Raw genomic sequence first — 20,688 nt, forward strand, 5'->3', positions numbered from 1 at the left:
ATTATAGTTATTACATAAGGTCCAATCTATTTCTTTGCAAACTTCTTTACTATGCTATATTGATGGATCAATCTATTATTATAAATTAAAATCTCATCTCTAACTTCTATGGAGTTAGGTCTTAACTAGTGTGTTTATCAAATCTTTCTTTGTTCTTCAACTAAGCTATTTTTAACATCTTTATTGTTGCTTCAAAATCTTTCAATAGCCTCCCTAATTATTGAAGGCAAAGTTCTAATAGGCTTTCTCTATCAATTCTATCTTTTCAAAATAAAAAAAATCCATGTATGATAAGATTCCTTAATTGACATCATTGATTTTTGCCCTAGTATCAACTCAATGGGCATATAATTGATTATTATACAATGAGTGGTTTTATCAATCTACAATACAAATGAAAGCAATTTTGGCCATTGCATTGACTTACCTTTATAAGCTTTTACTAATGCATTAATAATAAAAAGATGATTCTTTTTATTTTTATTATTTGTTTTCAAATTATAAAAAGTGGTCAATTTTAATTCAACTCCATATCTTTTGAAGAATTTTCTTGCCTCCATTGCATCTAATTTTCTTCTATCTACTCTTATCTTTTCAATGCTTTCGTATCAACTAAAGATATCTTTCTATATATTTTACCATACTCTTTCTATAGACTTGGTTCTTAAAGATCTTCTTTCAACAAAATTTGATAATTTCTTTTTTGCTAAAATCAAATATTTCATGCTCCAAAATTTAGATGGCATAGCTACTAAATCATATATCTATTGAAAATGTATAAAAAGATGATAGATAGGTCAAAATCTATCCTTATTTTTAATCTTAGATTATATTTGGTAATCTATGTAAGAGCTCATAAAGTCCTCTACATCTTTAAATAGTTCTTTTTACTAATATCTTTTTTTGATTTTAATATAAATAGTCCAAATTTTTCTATATCCAATCCAAAATATATCATAAATTTTTTTTAGAATCTTGTTTTTAGTCATTAAATCTTCTACCACCTGCAATGATAACTTATCATTCTATTTAGTCTCATCTATAAAAATCTATCTTTAAAAAGGTAGCCATAAGATTGATATCAAATATCCTTAAAAGTCTCATCCATCCAACTTTCTTATTTCTTTATTATGGTCAAATAAATTTCAATAACCTTAGGTTTCCTTTCATATAGATCTTTGTAGAAGACTTGAATTCTATCTTTAAGATTCATTTAGAAAAGATGGAGATAAAAAGACTTATGAATTCTATCTTTAAGATTCTAACTTTTGTAATAATATTGCATGTTTTTCTTTTGAATATAGTATCAATCTTATTTAAGTTTGGTTTACTACCATATTTTTTACATATATGTTCTACTATTAGAATTTCTTTAATTCCAAAATTTCATTTTTTTAAAGATAATATCAAATTTATTGATTGAAGCTTTTCCAAAATTTGAGCCACATTTTTAATATATTTTTTAATAAATATTTTACAACCATTTACATTAATAGTTTCATCTATTTTTCATACTTGTAAATTTTTATTATTATATCAACTTAAAATGGAATAATCTTCTTTGACACAAATTATTTCAATATTTGATTCATTGTATTTTATATATGAGCCATTGAATTGGTTGCACCTTGAGATAAGATATACATCCTCATCAAATCCAAAGAAATTTTTATAGTTGTAAGATTTATATTTTTTTTTGCTAATTAGAATTAATCATATCTTGAATATAAGTCACCAATAGAATAGATAGCATGATTAGCAAATTATTCCACTACTTCATCTACAATCAATTTGAATCTTATATTTCTAATGGTTGCTTTGTTTGTTGGTTACATATCTTAAATGAATTTCAATGCTCTTAATTTCTTAGGCACTCAGAATCACCTATTTGAATATGGAGCAATTAAAGGTTCTAGAATTTTTATCTTCACTTTTTTTTTTTCAATAATTCTATTAATTTAAGAAATAAAGCTTTTTATATTAGAATAGGTTTCAAATTCTATAAAATATATAGTACAATAAAAATTACCATTAATACAACAATATTAAAATCGACACAAACTCTCTCAATAAAAGTCAAGGCAAATTCCTTACCATGTCTAATAAACATTTCTTCAAACATCTTTTTTTTTGGTATTGTTAAAAATTCATTCCTTCCAATCTTTAATTAAGCCAATGACTTTTTAATGAATTAATATCTAATCTTTTGCTTCTCCTTTAGCTCTGGATCTTTAAATGCTTGCTTGATATGTTCTATGATATTGAGTGGTACTTGAGTAGCTATCAAGTTAATCTTCCTAGCCACTAACTTATACTTTGTTTGAACCATAGCTTCATACTTTAGTCCATATCTAGTACCATCTTTCACACTTTCTATTACCTCCTTCAATTCTTTATAAGCTTTTCTTAAATTCTAGTTTCCATTTTTGTAGCAGTAATATAAGATTTACTAAGAATTATTAGATATATAGCTAAATTTTATACAAAAATGTTTTGCTCCACCTTCACATCTCCAATCTTTGTCTTACTGTTGGTCAAGCTCTATAAAGATCTCCTTATTAATTATTTGATGCTTTAATTATCTATCCATGATTCATGTCAATTGACCACTTATCTTCTTAATATATCTTTTTTAATATAATATTAATTTCTAACCTATAATCAATCAAAGCTAACACTAGATTATTTAAATCACCAAACTTTACTTATATCTCTGTGTTTGTTTTAGTCCAATAAAAAATTAAATAGCTCACTTTATCTTCTTTATGATCATTATACTTAATTAAATTTGTAACTAGAATTTCTTGTGTTTGATGTACTCCTACAAACATATTATTATTGATCAAAGTCTTATCTTCTAAATTTTCTTTTTTTTTTACTCTTGACATTGCAAATTAGGCAAATACATGTCCTATCTCTTCTTCTTTATCTTGAATCATTTAAGCATCTAATGTCTCAACCATAATAGTATCAATTGTCATTTGCTTCTTTGTTTTTATTACATCAATGATCAACTCATGGAAATCTCTCTTTACTATATCAAGAGCTTTTTTCAAAGTAAATTTAATTTTGGCATCCAAAATTTTCTCTTCAAAAATATTCTTCATATCAGTAGATGTTTTAATATTAGATTAAATTTTATAAGCAAGATTTTTACCTTTGGCTTTCTCCAATGCATCTTTTTTTTCTCTTTCTTCTTCTTTGACATTCTGTTTTTGTTGGAAAGTTTAATAGAATTTCTTATTGAGTAATTCTATTTCTTTTTTCTTCAATTATAACACCATATAGACCAACCAATTATTGATCTTCACCTAAAAAAGCTCTAATGCTCATAGAATCAACCAAATCTTTCCACCTAGTTATTCTTCTAATAACCTCAGTTCTTCTCTTCATAGTATTAATTGTTGGTGAATCTACAATCTTTACTTTTCTTTGTCTCACTTTAATGGCATAAGACTTTTCTTCTCTTTTAGATGTGGTACTATTCTTATTGATTTATTCATCTACTAATTTCTTAATACTTTATTTTTCAAAGTTGGACCTTAGAAGCTCATTAAAGCTTAAAAGTCTTATCTTTCTTTCCTTGAAATGAATAATACTTTTTGTGATTGCTACTTTATAGTTATCACATTTATCATACTTGTGGCCTAGACTATCACACTACCTACATCTTTTTACATATTTTCTAGGTCCATCCAAAATATTTGATGTACTAGGTTTTTTAGATCTTTTCAATTTTGTCATTTCTATCTTCAAATATCTCATGCTTTTGATTAATTCTTTCAATGCTTCATCATAAGTAACCTTGCTTATCTTTTGAATTGATGAGGAAGTTTGGATAATAGACACTAGATTTAATTGTATCAATTAATCTCAAGGCTTGAGCTTTTGTTATTTAGCTAAAAGTCCAACTACTTCTTTTATCTTCTTTCTATTATTAATGAAGCTATTTTCAGATGTCCTATATATTAAATAAAAGAGTAATTTGTTTCTAAAATTATTATTAATTATTTGTAAAAATAATTAAATTTTCTTTATATCAAACGATTATCTTTTATACCTTGGTAATTGACTAATTTTTTTCTTGAAAGTCTTAATTAATTTGCTTAGGCCCATTTGATATTTAGGCTTTTGCTTAATTTATTCTAAAAATGATCTCTTGGTCATTCTTTTTGAATCTTCTTCAAAAAAATTATCTTTGAAATATTCCACAATTTTATTTTAAAAAATAGAATCTTTTTGCAACTCTTTCACTTTTCTTTTAATCTTAGAAACAATAGGAAGATCAAAAGTAGAGATTATTTTTATCTTTGAAACTTAATGTACTTCTATCTCACATATGTAGATCTTTAGAAATTTGATGATATTCCTTCCTTCAATTCTTCCAATATTATCAACCACAACTTTCAAAGCTTTTTTGGTACCTTTGCTACACTCTTAAACTTAATATTTTTGCTCCATGAATTGCACAAATGTTCGAAATAAGTCATTTGAAGTAACTCTTCTTCGTATTTCAAAACCTGAATAAATATCCTCTATTATTTGTAGTAGAATAATAAGTTCTTCAAGGTTCTCTCAATGGAAGTACCAATATGTTATGGAAAGAGATTTTTCCTTGAAAAAACACAAGGCTTTTAATTGCTACTAATTGCCTTACTATCTTACAATTTTAGAACATATACAATACTTTATAAAATACGAATCTTTCATAAGTTCCTTTGTCCCTCATATCAATAAATTCCTTCAATAAATATTTATAAAAAAATAATATAAGAGAGCAAAAATTTCTTTAGAGAGTTCTTATATCTCTATCCTTAGAGAATTTCCACCATTTCAAAACTTTAAATTTTATTCTATTTCTAAATTCTAAATCCTGAGTCCTACTCTAAACCTTAAATCCTAAATTCTAAATCCTATTTCAAAAATCCTAAATCTTAATTATTTTTTTATTTTTTTATTTTTTTTGAAGTTTGTATATTTTAAAAGAAGAAAAAAAGTTAGATTGAGGATTTTAGAGGATTGATGCCATTTCACTTTAGCTACCACCAACTTGTGGTTTTTTTTTAAAAAAAAAAATTATATATCAATCTATCAAGAAAACAAATATATAGAAAGCATAGATATCACACATCATGCCATTGTTAAAGAAGATTCTTTGCTCTTGCCTATAGGCAACAATTTCCCTTTTCATCCAACATAATCTCTTAATACAAGTATTGCAAGACTAATCTTTTGGATATCCTCAACAAATAAATTGAAAATTTTTAAAGAATATTTTTTCTTTCTCTCCTCCATGTGCCACTATGGAGTTTCAAATTAAAGACCTTCTAAGTGCCAACCAAGCATTTTATCATTTGCCCATCTCTACAAGCTCCAAGCTGCCATTTAATGCCCAAGGCTTAAAAAAAAATTCCTATAAACTAGCTGCTTGATCTCTTTTTTTAAAAAAATCTTTTTTTTTTATAAACTATATTCTTTTTCTACAAAAATTTACATATCTATTTACAAACCTATTAAAAAAATATCTAACAAATTATATATCAAATAAATATTTAAATAATTAATTATACTAAATCCTATTTTTTCTTATACAAACTTAATCTTTTTTTAATAACTACAATACTTCTTGCTAATAGGATTTATTCATCTATACTTATATATATACTATTATAAAAATATTTTTATTAATTTTTATTTTAATAAAATAATTAATTAATTAATTAATTTTAATTTTTAATTATTTTTCTAAATATTTTATTTAATAAAAAAATATAAACTAAAAACTTTTATATTTTATAGTTCTTATCTAGTTTTTATATATTATGCACAAATACAATATAACAAAGTAATTAGTAAATCTTTATTGTCATCCCTTGGGCTTTGTCATATTCTTCAAATGCATCAACAAATATTTTTAAAAAAACTTCAAAATTACTCAAGATTAGAGATAACTTCTCAAATAAATGAATAAATCAAGATAAGGCTTGTCTTTTGACTAAGGTTCCAATTAAATCAACTCATGACTCTTCTATTGGATAGTGCTCAAATTGAAAAAAAGTTAACAATCAAATTTGGTTAACAAATCCTCAAAACTTGGAACATGTGCTATCAAATTTTTCTAGAAGATTAATTTGAGGCTCCTTATATTATTAAATAGGTAAATTTTCTTATTGAGATATAGATGTCACTGCCTCCTTAGATGTAAAAGCTTGAGAAAGTGGTTGCATCATAAATTGAACTGCTCCAAATCTTACAATATCATAAAATCTTATAAAAAATTCTTCAATTTCAGCAGTTTTATGAAATAAGGCATTTAGCATATTCACAATTATAATTTACTTGGACTTAGGAGATTCAACCATACTAATATCTTCACCTCCAACTATCTTGAAAGAAAAAAAATGATTTTCTAAACAATATCAATTTAGAAGCAAGTACTTTATAACCTCTAAAGGACTTAGATGCATTCAAGAAAAAAAATAATCCACTTTCTATCAAAAAAGATCAAGCTCTAGTATTGATAAAAGCTCAATCTTAACAAACTTTCATAGATACACTGTATAGAAGATTGAACAAGTTGAACAAAAGAATTTCAACAAGAAAGCTAAAATGAACTTGATTAAACCACATAATTATAAAATCAACACTAAAAGAGATGAGCTAGAACTCCAAGAGATGTATTGTGAATACTAAAGATTTTCTCAGCCTTGATTTCAATATATACTAGGTATTAAGAAGCTTCTTAAGAAATTCTCATGTTGCTTGGAGACAAAGCAATTTTAGGATTTTTCTTGGACAACTTCTTTAATCTTTTTAGAACTTTTTAGAATCTATTAGAATATTTTTAAATAGTTTTAAATATTTAAAAAATATTTTTAGAATCTTTTAAAACCTTTTATTAAAATATTTTTAAAATCTTCTAAAATCTTTTAGAAATTAATAGAATATTTTAAGAATATTTTAAGGATTTTTAAGAATATTCTTAAAATATTATTATTAGATATTTATGATAAGTTTTATAAATTAAAATATTTTTACTTAAAAAATAAAAATAAAAATAAAAACTATAAAAATAGAATCTTAAAAAATCTTAGATATAATTATTTTAATTGATTTAGTATTTTATCTTATTGATGAGAGTTAGTATTTAGTTATTGAAACTAATTTCTACATTGGCTTGCTATCTAGATGTATTACTTATAAAAAAAACCTATAAAAGTTAGTTTTAGAAATAATAAAAGTATTAAAAATTACTCTAAAAATTTATAAAAATATTCTAAATAAATTCTAAATAAACTCTAAAATCATTCTAAAAATTCTTATCATATTTTATATTATTAATATCAATTTAAGGCTATAATTTCCTATATTTATGATTTTTATGATAGTGAAATTAATTTAAATCTATTATAAATCCTATTTTCTATATAAATAATTAAAAAAACATGAAATTCTTTCTCATGCTTTTTTTAACTATTAACTAAAATTTATAGTTTTTTACAAGTAATACATATAGAAAAAAGACAAATATAAATATTGATCTTAATAATTAACCTTTAATATTCAAAAATAAGTAGAAATACTAAATCAAATAAGATAATTGCCTCCAAGACTTATTAAGACTCCATTTTTAAAACTAACATTTTAATTCTCTATTTATCTAAAAATTTCTACACTATTCATCATATATTATAATTTTGGCACTCTAAATGCATCTTTTTTTCTTAAAACGACTAGTGAATTGATTTGATGACTCACACATGGCGACCATCTAGAATGATTTACAAAAGAAAAGAACCAAGAACTGATCCTCTAAAATGCTATTAATTAAAAAGAAGAATTGTCTTTGGAAGTTTTTAACAATTATCCAAGACAAAAATGAATGAATTACTATTAATCTAAATAAATTAAAATAGTTTTTATTCTACACATCAAAACAAAGAAGATAGAAAAAAATTAAACCTAACCTTTAAAACTAAAGATTTTAGAAAAAAAGAACCAAGGCTAGGGATTAAAAAGGTAGTATTTTTAGACTCCTCCTCAATATGAGAGGATTTTAGTATTAAGTCTTTTAAGGCGTACATATCTATTGAATGTACAATATTGGTCTTTCTTGCACTAATACTAGTTCATTAAAATAACTCATTTTTTTAACTAGATTCAAACTCAAAACACTCAATTAACACTCTCTCCTTTGACCAACACTTCTACAATCCTTAGATGATTAAACAAGACTTAACAATCAATTCTTATCATATGATTTTATTTATTTATTTATTTATTTATTTTTGACTCAAAATCATGAGAGTCTAATCAAGTATTCTTTTTTTTCATTTAAAATATCTATGATTGTTTAGTAAAAGAATTAAATCAAAAAGTAGATAAGATGAATGAATATAATTATTCCTTGTCTTAAATCTTATTATTTTAGTTTTTAAAATTTTATCCAATTTTAATAATTTTTTATTTAAGAAGTTGCATAAAGATAAATAGAAGGATGAGATGTTTGACCATGTGTGTAATAAAGATCATACTTGATATTCCTTACATTGATTGTCAAAAGTTCTAATAGGAAAATCTTCTTTGTTGAGTATTTGTAACCATATTGAATTATTTGGCAAGACTTTTTTTACCAAATAAAGACCTAATCATACAACATCAAATTTTTCAAAAAAAATTAATATCCTAACATCTTATAAGAGGGCCAACATGCTAGGCCTTAAGGTTCTAATCTTGTATTGTTTGACAAAAGCAATTTTTTGTTGTTGTTGTATAATCTCTATTAATTGGTATTCTACCTTAGTGAATATTGAATTCTCATTTTTCAAAGTCACATCCATCAATTTGTAATCAAGATCGTGTACATGAAGTTACTCTATGGATTCTTTATACCAATCATTTGACAACATAATGAACTAGAAGTGGAGTTAACAACCTTAATAGATAATATTTATTATAAAGATGTTTTTGGGATAAATTTTAATGGCACTCAAGTTCATAAGTTAGAAGACATAATAAAATAAGGTGACTTTAATTTATCATTATAATTCAAACAAAATTTTTGTAATCTTATAGTTGAAAATGATATAGCCATCTATCCACAAGTATCAAATGATTGATATAATGGATCTAGAAAATAACCTCATGTGTACAATTTGGATTATAAATTGATAGATGTATCTTTAAAGAATAAGGATCCAAAACTCATTAAGATGGCAGTTCAATTTTCAGAAGATGAATTATCAAGTTATAAATTGTTGATAATAAAATATTAAGATATGTTTGTTTGGTCTTACAACAATCTCAAGGATATATCTTCCAAATTAGCTCAAAATTGTATTTTCTTTCTTGTTAATTCAAGTCCTATTAGACAAGAGAATAAATGAATGAATCTCAATTTATAATTAATTGTAAAAGTTGAACTAGAATTTTTTTTTAAGGTGGATTTATTCAACCTATAGAAATTACAAATTGAATTTCACCAATGGTCTTTCTTAAGCAAAAAAATAAAAAACTTTGAGTATGCATAGCTTATAGAAAGTTTAATAAGTATACCTAAAAAGATTATTTTTTCTTTTATTTATAAATACCATTTTAGAAGAGGTGGCTAGGCACAAATTATATACATTTATCAATGGATATTCAAGCTACAATCAAATTTCCATAGCTCTGGAGAATCACCATAAAATAACATTTATTATACTTTGGAGCATATTCATCTATGTTTTCATGTCTTTTGGACTTTGTAATGCTCCTACAGCATTTCAAAAGGCTATATTATATGTCTTCTTGAATTTACTACATAAATTAATGAAAGTATTCATTAATGAGTATAGCACCCGATCTTCTAAAAGAACACATTACAATTGTATAAGGCTTAGTCTTCAAAGATATACAAAAGCTAAGATTGCTTTAAATCTCAATAAGATATTCTTAGTAATTAAATAAAAAGTTATATTAAAATATGTACTATCAAGAAATTATAGAGAACCAAACCTTGAGAAGGTTAAGATAATCATGGAATTAAATATTCTTTTAATAATCAAAGAAATACAAAGGACCTTGAAGCACATAAGATGGTATTAGAAAAAAATACATAAATATGCCACCACTTTCACATCAATTACTAGACTTCAACAAAAAAATATGAAGTTTGAGTGGAGTTAAAAATGCCAAGAGGCATTTGATATTCTTAAGGCAAAGTTTAGCTTTTGCTTTGTTTTAAGGCCACCAAATTGGTTATTACCTTTCCATGTGCTTTGTAATTCTTTATTAGTTCCAATAGGAAGTACCTTATATTAAGTAAGTAGAGAAAAAAGACAAAGACTATTCCATAGCCTTTGCTAGAAGACAATTAAATCTAGCAAAAAGAAATTACACTACCACAAAACAAGAATATTTTGCCATAGTTTTTTTTATTAAGAAATTTAGATACTACTTCCTCTTGAAGCCAGTAGTGTTTTTTGTAGACCACATAGCAATCAAGTACCTTATTAACAAAGTAGATTTGAATGATAGATTAGCAAGATGGATGCTTCTACTATAAAAAATTGATTATATAATAGAATACAAGCCAAGAAGGATGCATATGCAAGCCAATTACTTATCCAAGTTGTCAAAAAAAATTAGTAAAGTCCAATCAATGACACTTTAATAAATAAGAGTCTATATATTATTTCAACTGCTTCTACTAAGTATGAATTAATTACCAATTTTTTAATAATCCAAACCATGCCTTCTCAATTATCTAAAAAATAATGTCAAAAGATCCAAAACAATTTTAGTCATTTGGCCATAGTTGGTGGTAAATTATATAGACGTGGAGTAGATGGGATGTTACAAAGATGTGTGATGGAATAAGAAATTCCTATGATTTTATCAATATATCATAATAATACATGTAAGAGTAATTTTTTGGATATTTTGATTAGACAAAAGATCTTTAGAGTTAGTTATTATTGACCCTTTTTATTCTAAGAGGTCCATAGATATACTAGGACATGTGATACATGTTAACAATATTCTAGAAATAACCTTCAAATGAATTTACCCCTCTATATATCCTTATCTTTAGTTTTATTTTAAAAATGGGGCATCAAATATGTTAGAGAGATTTGCTTCAATTCCACTAATGGAATAAAACACATATTAGTATCAATCAAATACTAGACTGGTGAATTGAAGCAAAAATAATTAAAGCCAACAATGCAAAGTAAGCAACAAAGTTCCTATACAAACAAATTATCATTAGATTTAGATATCTAAAAATCTTGATTAGTAATATAAAGAAGGATTTTTTGAATAAAGTGATAGAAGACTTAATTTCAAGGTTTAAGATTGACTATAAGAAAACTATCCCATATTACCCTCAAACTTATAAATACACAAAAAAGATAAATCAAACTTTAATGAATATCCTTAGAAAAACCATCACAACTTCTAAAAAGAATTTGAATATAAAACTTCCTACAACCTTATGGACTTATAGAAACACATTTAAGGTGACCATTCAAGCCATCTCATTTTTCTTGGTTTATGGCATAGAAGCCATTTTATCAATTGAATTCAAAATCTCTTCTCTTCAAACTGCCTCGATAGAAAGATTTTTAACTAAAAAATCTATAATGGATAAATTGGAATATTTAGAAGATCTAAATAAGATAAAGAGAAGGAGTATCCAATATATAGATGCTATATAAAGAAGAAAGAAAATAACCTTTAACAAACAACATAAAATTAAAAATTTTAGGCTTAGCATGTTGGTCTTTTTACAAGATACTAGGAGATTAGATTTCTCTAGAAAATTTGATGTCATATGATTCAACCCTTATTTGATAAAAAAAAAAAAAAAAAAAAAAATCTAAATAATTTAATATAGTTACAAATAGTCAACAGAGAAGTTTTCTCTATTAGAACTTTTAGAAGTAGATGTAACGAATATAAAGTGTGATTTTTATCGAATATAAAGATAAATATTTTATCTTTATATTCACCTTTATCCAAGGCTTTAAATAAAAAAATTATCATAATTTGGTTGACTTTAAGAAGTTAAACATTAGAATTCAAAAAAAGTAATAGAATTATTTAGTAGTCTTTTTTTTTTTCAAATTTTGTTTCCTTCACCATGCAACCAAAGAAATCGCAAATGAGTAGAGATGATACTTTAATTAAATTTTTATAATTTTTGACTATAAAATAAATAAAATATATATATATATTAGGATTTGTGAGTATAAGTCATGTTTAAACATCCAAGGGTTGTAGAAGTGTTAGTCAAGTGAGAGGTTGTTAATTGAATTTCCCAAATTCAAATCTAGTTGGAAAAAATAAGTTATTCCAATGAGTTAGTGTTAGTACATGAAAGACCAACATTGCACATCCAACAAATATGTAGGCCTTGAAAAGCTTAATACTAAAATCGTCTTTTATAGAGAAAGAGTTTAGAGGTACTACTTTTTAATTTTTAGCTTATTTTGAATTTATCAAATATAAAATTAGATTTTTTTTATTTTTCTTTTTTTTCTTTGTATAATTCTATTGAACAAAACCAACCTTATTTTATTCAACTTAATAGGAATTCACTCATTCTTTTACTGAACTATTGTTAAAATTCTACAAAAATTCCTCTTTAATAAAATTATAGAAGATAATTCCAAGTTCTTTTCTTTTGCAAGTTATTCCAAATGGTCACTATTTGTGAATCACCAAATTAACTCACTAGTTGTTTTGGAACAAAAGAATGTATTTAGAGTGCCAACAATGCAATTATTAGGTGAAGATTAGGTTAAAGGAGTTAGAAGAAGCCAAAATAATGTTAGTAGGGAGAATACAATTTAGTGTAAAAAATCTAGTAGAAATCTTCAATATAAAAGGTATCTTAGGAATATCAATTAATCATCATTTATAATATCTTAAGAGTATCTAAAAGGAATCTAAAATATTCAAAATTCTAGTATTATATGATCTAGATACAATATGGATATGATTTGTATATGACTAAAAATAATCCAAATATAATATAAGCTATGATATTAATATAATATTAATTTAATATTGATATAATATTGATACAATACTGATACACTACAAATAAACTAGTGATTGTTGACAAGTCCTATCACCTCCATGCTTAAGAGCTTAGTGACAATCTTTGCTTACATTGCTTCTAAAATAGCTCTGTTGGATAGTCTAATTCCATAAGATGGACCTTTTTAAACTTTAAATCAAATTTCTTCTTCCACATTCTTGCTTTATAATTGCATAGGTATTCTTTATTCTTTCTACTAAAAATAGTATAATTTACTTCTACCAACAAAAGAATTCTTCTTAATTGAAAAGTAATCTTCTAAATCAAATGTTGTCAAAGAAGAAAGATTTGCCAAATCATGTAGCAAGCTTATTAAACTTAAGCAACTACTCAAATCAAGTTTTGTAAAAGGAGAAAGATTTGCCAATTCATGTAGCAAGCTTGTCAAGCTTGAGCAACCACTCAAATCGAGGATTCTCAAGGAAGAAAGATTTGTTAATTCATTTCGCAAGCTTGTCGAGCTTAAGCAACCACTCAAATCAAGTATTGTCAAAAAAGAAAGATTTGTAAATTCATTTAGCAAGCTTGTCAAGCTTCACCAACAATTAAAAATAAAATAATGTCAAAGAGGAAAGATTTGCCAATTCATAGGACAAGCTCGTCAAGCTTGAGTAACCACTCAAACCAAGTGTTCTCAAGGAAAAAAGATTTTCTAATTCATGTAGTAAGCTCGACAAGCTTGAGCAACCAATCAAATCAAGTTCTATCAAGGAAGAAAGATTTGCCAATTCATGTGGCAAGCTACCCAAGCTTGAGCAACCACTCAAATCAAGTTCTGTCAAAGAAAGAAGATTTGCTAATTCATTTGGTAAGCTTGTCAAGCTTAAGCAACCATTCAAATTAAGTTTTATCAAAGAAGAAAGATTTGCTAATTCACATGGTAAACTTGTCAAGCTTGAGTAACTAGTCAAATCAAGATCTATCATAGAAGAAAGATTTACTAGTATATGTAGCAAGCTTGTCAAGCTTGAGGAACATTCAAATCAAGTTTTGTCAAGGAAGAAAGATTTGTCAATTCATGTTGCAAGCTTATCAAGCTTGTACAACCTTTCAAAGAAAATATTATCAAAGAAGAAAGATTTGTCAATTCATATAGCTAGCTTATCACGCTAGAGCAATTAATGAAATAAATTTTTGTCAAAGAAGAAAGATTTGCCAAATCATGTAGAAAGCTTATCAAGCTTGAGCAACCATTCAAATCAAGTTCTATCAAGAAAAAAAAGATTTATCAAATTATATGGCAAGTTTATCAAGCTTACGTAACTTTTCAAAGAAAGTGTGTCAAGAAAGAAAGATTTGTCAATTCATGTAGCAAGCTTGTCAAGCTTGAGCAATCAATCAAATAAAGTTTTATCAAAGAAGAAAGATTTGTCAAATCATGTAGAAAGCTTGTCAAGCTTGAGTAACCAATCAAATCAAGTTCTATCAAGGAAGAAAGATTTGTCAATTCATGTGGCAAGCTTGTCAAGCTTGAGCAATCAATCAAATAAAGTTTTGTCAAAGAAGAAAGATTTATCAATTCATCTGGCAAGCTTGTCAATCTTATACAACCTTTTAATAAAAGTGTATCAAGGAAGAAAGATTTGTCAATTCATGTGGTAGGCTTGTCAAGCTTGAGCAACCACTTAAATTAAGTCTTGTCAAAGAAGAAAGATTTGCCAATTCATATGGCAAGCTTGTCAAGCTTGAGCAACCTTTCAAAGAAAGTGTTGTTAAAGAAGAAAGATTTGTCAATTCATGTGGCAAGCTTCTCAAGCTTGAGCAACCACTTAAATAAAGTGTTGTCAAAGAAGAAAGATTTGCCAATTCATGTGGCAAGCTTGTCAAACTTGAGCAACCAGTCAAATCAAGTTTTGTCAAGGAAGAATGATTTGCTAATTCATTTGGCAAGCTTGTTAAGCTTGAACAGCTCTTCAAATTAATTTTTTTCAAAGAAGAAAGATTCATAAGTTTATTTGGCAATGTTTTCAAGCTTGAGCAATCACTCAAATCAAGTGTCAACAAAAAATATAAGTTTGTGAATTCATAAAACATTATTTTTAAATTTATGTTATTTTGTAAGCTAAAGTTTATTAAAGATTTTAGGTATTTGATAGCTTTTGGTAATACTTTGAATTCAGTAGTCCTATTTAATTCAAGTCTTAATAATGTATTATTTGTAAATAGTGTTGTTGATATTATTTCACCAAATATAAATTTTCTTAAAATTAATATTGTTAAGTGTTCATATACTTTTCAAAAATCTTCATTGCACATTACAGAGGGTAACTTTATTTTCTTGGAAGAATAAAAAAAGTAAGGTAGGTTACTTTGTAATAACAAAATTTTTAATTTGTTAGCATTTTTTACCAAAAACAAAAATATTTCAAAGATATCTTGATTTAACTTTCCATTAGTATTACATATAAGTATTCGTAGAGAACAAAAGTATAATTCTTTGATGATGAATCTTTTCAAAATATTCTTCATATCATGACCAAGTATTATACCTTCTAACTAATAAACAACATAATAAAAGAATGGTTAGAAATTACAATCCATTGCTTTATCAAATACATAAAATATATTTAAATCTTTAAGTATTTTACAATGCAACATAGATAATATAAAATTATTTTTGGAAGATATTAAAATTTCTTATATTTTACTATCTATATTTTTTTTATTAATTCTATATCAATAATTTTATTTAAATTATTCTATTACTATTTGAAAGAATTATCTTTGTTGTTAATCCGGACATTAGCACCATATTCACATTCCAAATTCGCGTGTCTTTGAATTCTTTTTCTTTTTCAACAATCCTTCGACCCATGTCTTGTAATTGATAATATACTTTTATTATTCTATTCTTTTCTATTTTTATCATTGATTGATAGACCAATGTATTTAAAACAATACTTGCATCTTGCTTGTCAACTCCACTTTTTTTATGGGTCCATATTTGTAATATAGTTTCTTTTATTGTACCACTCCAATTCACATTATTACAAAAAAAACAACATATGTCCAAAAACATATTTTTTTCTTCATCTTTTAAGGTGTCAAAACTTATCTTTAAAATAAGCCATAGTTTATGATTACTATCTTCTTCATCTCCATCCAAATCTCTTCCTCCCTTTAAATTTTGTAAAGCTCTTTCCCAACATCTCAACTTCTTTTCTCCTCCTAAAAATGAGTCCATTACTTTCAAACTCAAGAGTAGTCCATTACAAGATCTTACAATTTGTTTGCCAACCTCAATAAGTTCTTTAGGTAATTTATCATCATCCTTACAAGAATAAGTTGTAAACAACTTCAAACTTGCATCTTTGTCAAGTTCTTCAACATCAAATTTATAAAATTTTGTAGGATAGTCTTTTACTAACTTCCAATTTCGTATTGTCACAATTAATAAGCTACTTTTGTTGGAATTTAGAATATTTGTAGGTACTACATCATTGATATGACTTTCATTCTTCACATCATCTAAGATTAACATGAATTTTTTGCTCACCAATAATTCTTTTATCATAACTTATGCCTCTTCTAAATTCCTTGGTTTTGATTGAAAATATAATTGGTTTAAAACTTTGTAAATTATTGAAAAACCATCATCTTTATCTTGAATACTTTCAACAAAGCATGATACATTTTACATATGTTGCATGTTATCAAATGTAGCCTTTGCTAATGTAGTCTTTCCAATTCCACCCATACCAACAAAACATAATGCATTTGATCTTTCTTCACATAGTTGTTTGATGTGTGACAAATATTGTTCTACACCCATTAACTTCTCTTCATAATCATGACCCTGTTCAAATAATCAAATCATGAAATTAAAAGCAAATATAATTTGTATCACAATTACTATCAAAACAATCCAACCACATATTCATGTTTTAATAAAATATTATAAATAAATATATGTTTAAGTATGTAGATCTAAAAATCAAACAAATTGATTCAATGTATAAATCAAAAAAAAATCTAATATAAAATTTACTAATATATCATCAACATGCACATCTTTTGATTTACTCCTTTCAGATTCTTCTTTCTTAAATGCTCCAAAATAAGGTGTTTTGGCTACATCAATTCCCACCAAGTATTTTTTTTCTTTAATGTTGTGAGTCTCTTACAAATATCTGCAAAACTTGGTCTTTGTGAAGGATCCAAAGTCCAACATTCTTGGATCAATTTACTAAGATCATTACAATTTGAAGGTAACTTTGGTCTTTCACCTTTTTCAATTCTTTTTAATATATCTTCTATTTTGTTCACACCTTTAAATGGATCATTTCTTGAAAGAATCTTAGAACATGTCATTGCAAAAGAATACACATCTGCTTCAAAAGCACATGTCTTAATTGATTCTATTGTACTTTTTAATAATTGGAGCTGTGTATATTGGAGTTCCATACATGTATTTATTTTTGTTAACTTTAGGATTCCTTCCTACATTGATCTTTGAACAACCAAAATCAATCAACTTTACAATAGCATATTGAAAATCATTATTGGATCTACCATCATCTATAATATTGAGTAACACATTTTCCGGCTTTAAGCCTCGATGTGCAATTTGCATGTCATGCAAATAACACATCCCTCTTGCAATTTGATAAATAACATCAATAAGAAAGTAATATAGCATTGATCTATTTGCCTCCAATATGTTGCTCAAATTTCTTCGCATCAACTCCATCACCAAATATAATTTTCCACTTGAGTTATTCATTATTGAAGCCTCTCCATTTTCATTTGTACTACTTTTAGCAGCACAATAATATTTGATCAAGTTTGGATGGCTTGTACTAGCTAAAACACCCACTTCTTTCATGAACATTGCATTAAACTCAACATCCATTATTTTTGTTGCACTTGGAAGTCCAAACCACTTTGATTCATAGAGTTCTCCATAAGAACGTTCATTTATTTTTTTCACAAATTCTAAACTTTTGATATCACTTAATACTTCTAAAGAATCCAACCCTCCACCTTCTATGTGCCATAAGTCCTTCAATCTTATCAATAGATAGGTTGCCAATTCATGATCTTTAAATTGCATATCTTTACTTGTGTAATCCAATCTTTTGTAAAGTTCTTCACCATCATCTTTAACTTCTTTATAAGTAGAAATATCAAATAATATTGGTATTATGTCCTCTAACATTTTTGGACACTCCTTGAAAGTAAATCAATTCCTACATCATAACAAGTCTTCAAGTCCCACAATAACTCTCTAAACATTTCTTTATTCTCCATTTGAGAGATACTTGCTTTACACCACTATTGTTGTGCACAATCTTTTATCAACATATATATCCTCAATATTGTGTATTGAAATTCATAGAATAAAAATTAATACTTGCTTCTTTCTTTGCTACAAGCTCTCAAGCCTTCAAATACTTTGATAACATGGCCAAGTGGTTTGCAAATATTTACACATTGATTTCTATTCAAAAAGACTTTAGTCTTTAATAATACCTCAATTTCTTGATTGTAATTATAGCATTGAATAAGCACATCTCCTATATCAACTTTTGCTTTGAATACAACTCCAATACTCTCCACAAAATTGTTACAAAATTTCATAACAATTGCAAATCCCAATGTATAATAAGAAAATAAAAACCTCCATGTTACTAAAGCATACTTTGTGAAAAACTTCACAAGATAAGCCATGGTAAATATTTGAATAATATGTGTAATATGACTTCAATTATATGAATAAAACCTACCTACACATTATGCAACATTTCAATAACTTTCAAACACCAAAAAAAGTCTTCAACATAACAAAATTATTACTAATATATTTCATATGGACAAAATAAATCCCCACTTACATTTGTGATTCTTTTAATAACTTTTTATCATCTCTCATTATTTTATATACAATAAGTATTTACACATACAAGTACAATAATACATAAACATTCATTTCAAATGTCTCTATCATCTATGTAAAATCATTATGATTGATGTTCATACCTTAAAAAATAAATAGCATTTGATTCTTGACTATACTCCTTTGCTTACTCAAGTAACCATAGATTCTTGAAATGTTGTTTGATTGCCACTAAACCTTCCAAAGACAATATAAACATTAACAAAACTAATTTATATGTCAATCTTTCAACATGTTTCATACAAACAAAATCGATTCATATCTTAGATAAACAACAAACTAGAATTTTTATCCCCACCTATTTTTCAATAATTATCTTGTCACAATAATTGTTTTTTATTTTATAAAATGTGTTATACCATGAAACTACTTTATTCAAATTGCCATCTCCTCTTCTTTCTCTAATTCTTTGTGTGTCCTTAATCACTCTTTGTATCAATTTCACAACTAAAGTAATCAATCTAGAAAAAGCTCACTCTCTACAACAAATGGCTACAAGCTTGAAGCAAATTAAATTTCTATTAAAAAGAAAGAAATGATGACTCTTCTATTATGCAAAATCACAAATGTATGAATCAATATATGAATAGCATGACATATCTACACAAGTAACATTTTCAATGCATACTACATTTAAGTTTACTACCTTCCATTGCACATGTCTAGATATATAAATTGAAACATAAATGTAATTCAAGAAGACTTTATTGGGGGTTTAATTTTCTTTGTGCACCTTGGAAATATGTTGTCATTTAGTACATCAAAATGAACACCAACACTTCCACGATTGATGATAAAGTAGATGAGATCAGCCTCTAAAGTTGAGTATTACTTAGCAATGGAAGAGCTCCAAGTCAAACCTTTTGTTGAAAACATTGAGTCTTTCAAGATATATGACACACAGAGATTGCAATTGTGAGAGAAAAAGCTTAATCCTCAAAATGGACTAAGAATCTTCTTAGACGAACAAGTTTGAAGATGTTACCAAATTCCAGGTTGAAATACACTTATGTCCTTTAAATCATTCAAATCAGCTCCTATCTCTCAATTTGAATGCACACAAGGCAAGCGAGGATACAATTGTGATATGGTGTTTAATGCGCCGTTAGTTTCTTGCCAATCCTCATCCCTGCAGCCCGAATTTCAAAAATAACAAACAAACAAATCAACACAAGAATTCCATACAACCCAAGTCCCTAGCAAAATATTCGGACTTCACCTAGATTAACATCATACGTTATAGTATTTACAAAGTGCAATCCTCATAAAAACCCAAAACCTTTTGATTGTTCACGCGTTTGCATAGGATACAGCAAGCATGAGCTTAGGGTCAAGCCTATTGTCTGGCTTCCGAGTATCACCTCGAGCACTATACTCGTAACACAGAAAGCCATCGTAACATTCTCGGAACCAAAATAAGAGAACCACAGGATTACCTACCATCCGCGGCTCCTTGCTCTTCTCGGAACCAAAATAAGAGAAAACCACAGGATTACCTACCATCCGCGGCTCCTTGCTCTCACGTTGCTTGCATGCGGCACAGAGGTGTCACGGCGTGTATGTTAGCGCAGCGGCTCCTCGCTCTCACGTTGCTTGCATGCGGCACAGAGATGTCACGGCGTGTATGTTAGCGCAGCGGCTCCTCGCTCTCACGTTGCTTGCATGCGGCACAGAGATGTCACGGCGTGTATGTTAGCGCAGCGGC

At 26.7% G+C, this 20,688-nt stretch overlaps 1 protein-coding gene across 1 annotated transcript; it reads right to left on the minus strand.

Moving 5' to 3' along the window:
• Positions 1 to 9,179: 9,179 nt before the first annotated feature.
• Positions 9,180 to 20,443, minus strand: LOC112292784 (disease resistance protein L6-like). Its single transcript, XM_073539243.2, has 7 exons — positions 20,424 to 20,443; positions 19,717 to 20,112; positions 19,067 to 19,160; positions 17,212 to 18,813; positions 15,794 to 16,883; positions 15,577 to 15,583; positions 9,180 to 14,053 (listed from the first exon to the last, which is right to left on the minus strand). The coding sequence occupies exons 5-7, from the start codon at positions 16,599 to 16,601 to the stop codon at positions 13,633 to 13,635; spliced, it is 1,236 nt and encodes a 411-aa protein (XP_073395344.1). The 5' UTR covers positions 16,602 to 16,883; positions 17,212 to 18,813; positions 19,067 to 19,160; positions 19,717 to 20,112; positions 20,424 to 20,443; the 3' UTR covers positions 9,180 to 13,632.
• Between the last annotated feature and the right edge of the window lie 245 nt (positions 20,444 to 20,688).

The sequence above is a fragment of the Physcomitrium patens genome, chromosome 15 (genome assembly GCF_059467195.1).
Source record: "Physcomitrium patens ecotype Gransden chromosome 15, ASM5946719v1, whole genome shotgun sequence".
Taxonomy (NCBI): Eukaryota; Viridiplantae; Streptophyta; class Bryopsida; order Funariales; family Funariaceae; genus Physcomitrium; species Physcomitrium patens.

Excerpts from the sequence above, each read along its gene's own strand:
- LOC112292784 (XM_073539243.2), bottom strand. The coding sequence starts at position 16,601 with ATGATAAAAGAATTATTGGTGAGCAAAAAATTCATGTTAATCTTAGAT.